At 40.5% G+C, this 8,472-nt stretch overlaps 1 protein-coding gene across 2 annotated transcripts; it reads right to left on the bottom strand.

Moving 5' to 3' along the window:
- Positions 1 to 1,783: 1,783 nt before the first annotated feature.
- vegfd (vascular endothelial growth factor D) lies at positions 1,784 to 7,821 on the bottom strand. Of its 2 annotated transcripts, none has more exons than XM_008292541.1 (8): positions 7,032 to 7,821; positions 4,526 to 4,742; positions 4,315 to 4,435; positions 3,110 to 3,179; positions 2,843 to 2,970; positions 2,635 to 2,750; positions 2,284 to 2,449; positions 1,784 to 2,175 (listed from the first exon to the last, which is right to left on the bottom strand). In XM_008292541.1, exons 1-8 carry the CDS (start codon positions 7,143 to 7,145, stop codon positions 2,157 to 2,159), a joined length of 951 nt encoding a protein of 316 aa, XP_008290763.1. In that variant the 5' UTR covers positions 7,146 to 7,821; the 3' UTR covers positions 1,784 to 2,156. The 2 variants fall into 2 exon arrangements, with proteins under 2 accessions (XP_008290763.1, XP_008290764.1); XM_008292542.1 differs by having other exon boundaries at positions 4,526 to 4,739.
- Positions 7,822 to 8,472: the final 651 nt, after the last annotated feature.

Here is an 8,472-nt window from a genome sequence, read left to right as displayed (position 1 = left end):
TCTCTCTGTCTACACATCAACATAGCAAGCAAAGTTTTCCAAAAGCTCTATTTAAAACTGTATTTGTGCGTAGACAAAAGGCTAACATACAGAGAAAAAGCTATGTTTCAAATATTATAGAATAAATATTTCTCCAGTTCTTCAGCAAGTTAGTCGAAGGTCAGGAGAGAGTCAGCTATTTGTAAGGCCAAGTGCAAAAGAGAAACTGTGTTCGAATATAATTGTAGCCTAAGTCGATGCTCAGTGGTAAATTTTTTAACATATAGGAAATAAATAAATCATTGCTTGCATTAATTTAACAGATGTATGAAAATATTAATTAAGTCTCATATTGACCACATATTTTCAATGTTTGTCTCTGCTCACTTTTTCCTTTCTTCAGGAATAAATGTAACCGTATGTCAAACAAACGTAAATTTAATGCACTGAATGGGGAAGTTATAAACTCAGGGATTTGATTTTCTTTGAACGGTGCAAAAAACGATATGTTACACAGACCCTAACTGAGGAACAGGGGGAAAACAGGAGTACACAAACACTGCAGCAAGATGGAGACAAAACTCTGTGTAACTTCAAATCTGTCAGCTGCTGACACGTCTAAATTCAAGACAGGGTGGGATTGTTGTGACAGAGAGGCAGGAGCACCTCCACAAGTTTAATGCGACGAGTAGAGCAAAACAACCACGGGCACATTCGCGAATGAATCCATTACAGCCTGGAGACATGATGACGTTCAAACACTGTGTACCTTTTTATAATCAGGGCAAAATCAATTCTGATGCTGCAAAAGGAGGGAGGACAGATACGAGCTGCTTTCTTGTTTGAACTGTATACATTAGCAGCACTTAAAGTGGACACACCAGAGTAGAAATCAATACATTCATCTGGTAGCAACAGTAAAGTAAGCACATTTACAAATGACAGACATGCTTTATGGGAAGCTGCATTTACAACCCACTCTGTCTTCAGAAAAGCTGTGTTGTTTCCGTTTGGATGTATTTAAACATTATGAGGGAAGACAGACGGAGTTTCACCTTGATGCTCAAAAACGTAAACATATATCAAATACAAAATATATGGAAATGTTGATTCTTAGCTTCCCTGCCAGAATTTGACGGGGAAAAAAAACTCTCAGGCGCTAAATGGACTGCAGCAGATCTCATGCCTATAAAACTGCTGCTTATATAGGACCTATAAAAAGTATGTTTTATGTTCTTACAGTTATAGCTTTGTGTGTGTGTGTGTGTGTGGACAGGTTTCTAACAGCACATGAGAAGAATTCATCTTCCTCCATTCTTAGCAAACCTGATCACAGGCTGCACAGAAATCAAGAATTCGCAATCTTTTCAAGTCGAGCCACATACTTTTAGTTGAACTGAGATCTAGACACCGACTCAGCAACATCTCAGGGACATAAATATAGTTGTTTTTATGCCTGAGACACTAAAGGCTTTTTTTTTTCCTTCCTTGGATCAATCACAAAAAGAAAAAACCCTTTATCAAATTCCTTTTGACATTTAAACACATCCAGAGGTTAGTGAATCATTTTTATAGACACCGTATGAAGACAAAATCCAAGAATCTAAATAATTGAGTTCCAAAAAGTTTTTCTTTTTCTAAGGTAACAAGACTTAACGGTTATTATTGACTTTGTACCTTAAGTTTCCATGACAGATTTCCGTAACTCTGGTTGATTAAGGATGCAGCAAGTAATGAACATTTGTTTCCTTTAGTTTTTTATAGTTTTGGACCCTCTAAAGACAAGCTCAGTATGTAGGTGCAGTTCTGTGGTCAGTTATTTTAATAACAAAGGAAATTAGTGCATGGAAATTGACAAACAGTGAAACAACCATCAGAGGTGAACCAATAATCCATACATTCGTTGCAAGTTCAAATTATAAAAATAATCTTTTAATATAAACTACAAATTCAGTGCACAAAGAACAAATGTACAAATCATGAACTTGACACATTGATTGAGACATAAGTAAGCATGTTAAAAAAAATCAATTAACATGGTCGTGTGAGTTAATATCATCATAATTAGTTAAAGTGATCAGCATAAATAGGACTGTAAATAAATTATGAGCCTTTTTTCTCTGCCTCCAAACATCCTTGGCGAGCAGGTTGTCGTAGTTTACTCCCCCAGCGGACTTCTACTTGGGCCACCTGCACCTGTGGACGAAAGAAACGTTAAAAAAAATGCGTGAATTTGGACATAGCTGACAGTCTCAGAGGTGAGAACGATGTCATTAGCCAAACAACAGATATACGAGTTCCTACGTGCACGAGGCTTGGTCAAAATGCTGATGTTTGTGGGCGCAGATGGAGGAGTTGAGTTGACAGCGATGGATCTGTCTTTGCTGGAGAGTTGGTTCAGGTCGAGGAAGGCAGTCACAGCGCTCCACATCGATCTCACAGTCCGGCATCCATGAACTGAGTGGGAGCTCTATGCAAGACAAAGCAATGCATGAAATGTGTTCCCATCTGGTGAGTTGAATCTGTATGTTGTATAGCAGAATTTACCAAATCTTCTGAAAATCCTTTCAACAGCTACTCAAAACCACAAATGTGAGCCTGATAATGTCACTTGATGAAAGGTATATATACACACACACACACACACACACACACCTGGAAAACTCGAAGGGTAAGGTATGCATCTGTCACTTGAACAATCCCAAATCCACCCACTGGCACAAAGTCTCCTGGAGTCCTCGACCTCCGACAGCTGGCCCATCAGAGAGCAGCTGCCAACCAACCAAATGGATTAAAGCAGAGCAATGAAAAGGTCGCATCAAATTCAGCTGAGAAATAAGACCGACTAAGGCTTTGGACTCACCCGCTGCTCCTGTGAGGTTGAGCATTACGTCGTATTATTGCGGGCTCCATGCACTTGCACTCCGTGTGGTTTGCGACTTTTATCAGCACAGGTTCTGGTACAAACTTGAATGGAATCACACTGAGGACCTAAAAAACAGAATCACATACGTAGAAGTCACTGTTTGCCAGGTGAGAACTAGTGTTCCTGCTAAAAACCTCAAACCCCAAGTAAAAAGCTAAATGATGAAGGATTTTTCAATTTATCATCAGAGATGTGTTCACTCACGGTTTTATTGACATATACAGTTGTGGTGTTCCTGCAGGTGACGCCCTCCTGGTTGCAGCAGCCACTGCACCTGTCAGTAGGAAAAGAAATGCACATCTGGGTAAAGTGAGCTGCATGAAAACAAACCTAAATACATAAACCTTCCACTCACAGATACATACAGCAAGTTGTTGTTGATGATTTTCCTGTTTTAAGGTGTGATCATACTTTGTCACGGATCAGAGCTGTAAATTTACACGAATGAAAATATGTGTAACGTTACTTATAGACAAAACAATGCCTCTGACAGGATGGGCCTTTTTGCAGCATAGGGTCTTTTGTTTTACTTACAAAATATGAATAAGGAGTCCGTACAGCTACTGAATCTTTTGTGACCAACATCTGATCAATGTTGTAATCTGCTGTGGCCAAACTGTGTTGTATTCTCATTTCCAGTCAGTTTCAGTAATATAGCTGAGATGTGCATGATTCCTGTCAAATCAGAGATATTCTGAAGGTGCAGAAACTTTAGCAGATGAAACACACATGATCTCCACCGGGGTTTTTAATTAATCAGCATGACATGAGATGGTGCCACACGCACATTTTAAGAAGTGACTGCCCCAAAACATAAAAGACACAAAAGAGGACAGAAGAGGTAAATTGTGCCTTCGCGTGTGTCGACTCGGAAGGGATGATATGAAAGATTAGTGGATCTCAAGTACAGGACACTTAATAATTTGAAAAAAATACAGAATACCTGAGAGCTTAACTGTATTTTATTTGATTATATTTTGAATTGTCACCCAGTGTCTGAAGTTTGTGTTTTCTTTTAATTCACTTCAGCTCAAATTCAGTTTCACGTAAACTTCAAAAAATTACATGCAGAACCCAACAAAAGTAATTATAAGAACATAAATAAAAAAACATTTCCACCAAAAACTGGTGTCAGAAAATGCCCAAAGTGGTGCATAAAAAAATCAACAGAATACAGAAAAATTAAGTGGTTTTTTGTTGTTGTTGTTGTTTTTCAAATCTATTTGCTTGAACAGGACCCCCAGAACCTCTGCTTAATGTGTCCCCCACAATGTGTCAATAAAACAACACTGAAAAATCATCATCATGGTAACTGATGTAGTATTTCTGAGTATTAGAGAAGTTGCAGTAATTTGCTTTGAGCTTGTTCAAGTGTCAAAGTTCTGGATCTGGTTTCTTGTCAAACAAACCTGTGGACCGACACACAGGGTGGCTTGAAGAACATGGAGGGGTCGGTGCCCAGCTCCTTGGCCACATCGACGCACGTCTCCCTGGGCATGCACTGAGTCCGCTGCCACTCCTCATCTATGGCTGAATAGAAGAAGAAAAAAACCCACGGTGTTCACTAGCACATCAAACACACACACTCACACTTCACTTGTACTGTGTACTTCATCCAACCTTTAAGTATCTCCAGGCTGTAGGACTCGGCAGCATAGCGGGTTGAGCGGTGGGAGCCCACTGAGGGTGGAGAGGAGAGGGTCTCTGTCTGGGTCTCAGGCTGCTGCAGCCTCAGGCGACATTTCCACAACTTCCAGTCAGGAAAGTCAGCGAGTCTCAGCAGCTCGTCCAGGCTGGAGGACGATCGCACCTTCCTTTCCCACTGCTTCATGACCTGCTGGGGTCACAGACAGTCTCACATTATATAAATACAAAAAGTGGTGATCTCATTCTATTTACGGTCTCTGTATTTTGAAATGTTGCATCATTTTCCTTAATTTGGGGCACTGTAATGATTCTATTGAAACCAATTTATGAATGCAGTTACAGCCTTTGATGTCAAATACAACTTCTCATTTGGTGAAATTGGAAAAGATTACTGAAGACCTTTTGAAAAATATGCATAATGTTGTGAGTATTGCTGGATACTAATCCTTAAACAAAAACCAAAAACACAAATCACATTGCATTTTTTGCTTTGTAATTTTATGCCAAAAATGAAATTGCATTGTCTATTTGTTTTTAAACTAAACGTTTGAGAATGTATTTATTTTTTCACATTTCTCAGTTGGGACAGATGAATGTTTGTAATAACCTGAATTGGAGTAGTTTTTATTTAATGGATTTTTTTTTTTTCATTTTGAGTTTGGAAACAAACAAATAGACCTTGCAATTTTATTTCTAGCTTAAAATTAAACAACAAATCAGTCAAGTGACATCTGTTTTATGTTTTTCAAATGAAAAACCATATAGGAAATTGGAACCCAACCAAACCAAAAATGAAAACAGAGTATGCTTTCTTGAGAATTTTTGCAGCGCAATATTGAATCAATTTTACACATTCAACATTTACATAGCGGAAAGTAAATATGATGCACGCTTTAGAAAAAATCTAATCATTTTGACTTAGTATTGTCACTGAGTGTCGTAGAATTCAGCCTCACAGAGCTGCTACAGTGACCGCAGGTTCACAGTCTCACAAAAACAATCAAATATGATTTAAATTTCTGGATTGGGTAAAGGTAAATGCATTTATGGCTGCATTATATAACAGCTGTACATCATGCATCTTCTTCTGCTGAACACGTGTCTTACACTGAGGCTGAATCTGAATTACGTCTGCTGCTGTGAGGAGTGAATCCGAGCACTTGGCCTGATGTCACACTCATTAGCCAGCGTGAGATTATCAACAGCTGCAGGAGCAAATTTGTATGTCGTCCTCAGTGTGCCTTTACACCATTCTGCTTGTGGAAGCTACTCGTACTGAAGCCTCATGGCCTTGCTTCTAGAGCACATGCCGTTTTTACACATTACAATTCATGGCAGCTTCCTATAAAAATAAGGGCTTCAGCCAGTTTAGCCACCAGCATGCACATTTGAGGTGAAGCAGCAGTGTCATCTTCTCAAATCTCTTGCACTCTGCAGCATGTGCACATGCACATTAACACACAGTTTAAAGTTGAGGTATCAGATTGTCCTTGGCACCTCTCCACACAGAGCAGAGGAGCTGTGAATCAGGGCTGGGAGAAAACCATAAAATCGCATGTCATGCTACCACAGTGGGGCAACATTCTCATGGTGGCTTAAAGCAGAACAAAATGGAAGCAGAATGAATCAGATCTGCAGGGATTGTATAAGACGTGTTATGAAATGCAGTCCAATAGGTCACTTCAGTTTATGTTTTCTCCTTTTTTCTTCCAAAAAGATGTTCCGTGTGAAATATTTTAATTGTTTTGTTGTTGTTTTAAATCGTTTAAATGTTAATGGACTTTAAAGAGCCAGGGATGTGAGGAGGAGACAGGAGGGGAGTGGAGCTAAAAATTTAGAACTTCCCTGTCTCATTTTTGAGGCGGGAAAGCCGAAGCCCGATGCCAGATGGTAGGTCTACGACAGGGGTGGAGGCACGACAGAAAAGACGGTCGTGAAGTTAGCTTTTGTTTCCTCTGGACAACTGTAACCATCTAAGCCCCTGTCATGTGAGGGTGGGGCAGGTTTGCTGCTGCTTTCACTTAAACCAGAGAAACAACAAACAGAAAATAGGGAGGTTTCCCTTCTGCAATTTCTGCCAGATAGACCCTCTAATGAGAAACAGAGGGAGGCTGTCTGAGAGAGGGACGAGGTATAGATGCTGGGAGTTTAAGTGGAGACAGAAAAATAATGAAGATGAATGACAGCTAAAGAAACAGGTTTGGTTTGACTGCATTGGCATGAATTTCCCTGTTTTACACATGCAAGTGCACACATGATTACAGGACTGTGAGCACACGTGCAATGGCATTAAGAAAATGAGCAAAAAGAACAAAATAGGTTACACAAAGTGCAGCGGTTTAATTAAACAAATCAAAGCTAACCTCAGTGCCAAAAGAAACAAAATATGTCCTCATAGTTGAGCTTCAAAAGGCAATGAATTTCAAGAGGCTTCCTTATATGCACACACACAAGATGTAAAGCTTCACGCCACACTTACCCGGCTTCCTCCCTCCCTGTGCATGCTGTGGCCCACGTTTATCCAGCTGAGCTCCACCACCAGAGTCACCAAGCAAGAGATCCTGCACAGCGTCTGTCTCATCTTCATCATCATCCCCCGACTCCGCTCGCTGTCTTTGAGAAGCAAGATGAACTTTTCCTCTCTCTTTTTGTTTTTTGTTTTTTTTTACTGGCAAAAGGCACTTGGCCGCCTTTCTGCCTCAGTTTCCCAGACCAGCTGAGTCCCTCGGACCACACACACTGTCAGTCCTCTCAGTTGCAGGTATGTGCAACACAAACTCTCGACCTTCCAGCTGCACAGCGGAGCGTGTTTGAGAGCCAGACGTAACCTGTCACAGCTACCCAGACGCCAAATGGACAAGAGGCTTTAAAACCCTTCACTGCTGAAGCTTTGATGCAGAACCTAAGGTGTCCTGTTAATTAATGAGGTTGCTAAAAGTTGGATGTGACCTCAGGGAAAAGGAAAAAAAAAAAAGCATGAAAGTCAAATTTCTTTTGAACACTTCTTATCTCTCTTTTGTCCAAATAGATTTAAGGCCCGTGAGACGTTTCAAGGCCTTGAGCTGGATTTGATTTGAACCTCTGTGTTCAAACTTCTGGCTTCCCTAAATTTCTAATTTCAGTAGTTACGATATCTCGACCTTTACGTCCCCACTGACAGTCTTCATTAATCCTGATCCTACTAGGGTTTGTCCATGTAAAAAGTGCCTCAAAAAAGCAGCCACACAGATACTTCCTCTAAGATCTGGGTGAATTCTGTCAAAAACCTATGTGAGGCTCGTACGTCTGACTGGTCTGACCTTATGTTTCTTCCACTGTTGCTGGTTCCTGCTGCCTTAAAGTGCGCCTTTTTATTTGGTTGTGTTGCCCGTTTTCCTTTTTTAATGTCCGTCTGTCAAGTGATCAAGTCCCCTGCCTGTTAAATCCCCTAACAGTGTCCTTTCTTCTGGAGTTGCCAAACCGCACACAGACGAAGAGTAGTAACATGTGTTTTAAATGTGATCCAGACCTCCGTAACGTGTGAAGGGAAATAAGATGCCAGCACCACCCCGTCCCACAGACACCCCACCCACTCGACCATTCAGGCCCATTTGACTCAGGATGCAATCCGCTAGGAACATATACAATGGTGGGAATATGTACAATATTCACAGTTTTTCTGAAATCTGTTCAGCTGGCTGGGAAACAATGCTTAGGTACACAGAACAGGTGGGAGCTTCATTTAAAAGAGGCAGTGCAAACCGAGTGCTGGTATTTTTGGACAAAATATCTCATATGTTAGATGAGAATGGCGTCTCAGAACCATGTTTGTTGCTTAGGCTGCTGCAACTTAAACTGTTTCAATGACTTGGAGCAAATGTATAGAAATAATGTAAGAATACTTCCAATGTCAATCAAAAATATCCTTTAATGCTCGTAAA

Source organism: Stegastes partitus, unplaced genomic scaffold (assembly GCF_000690725.1).
Source record: "Stegastes partitus isolate 25-593 unplaced genomic scaffold, Stegastes_partitus-1.0.2 Scaffold817, whole genome shotgun sequence".
Classification (NCBI taxonomy): Eukaryota; Metazoa; Chordata; class Actinopteri; family Pomacentridae; genus Stegastes; species Stegastes partitus.
This window is presented reverse-complemented; position numbering and strand designations above follow the sequence as displayed.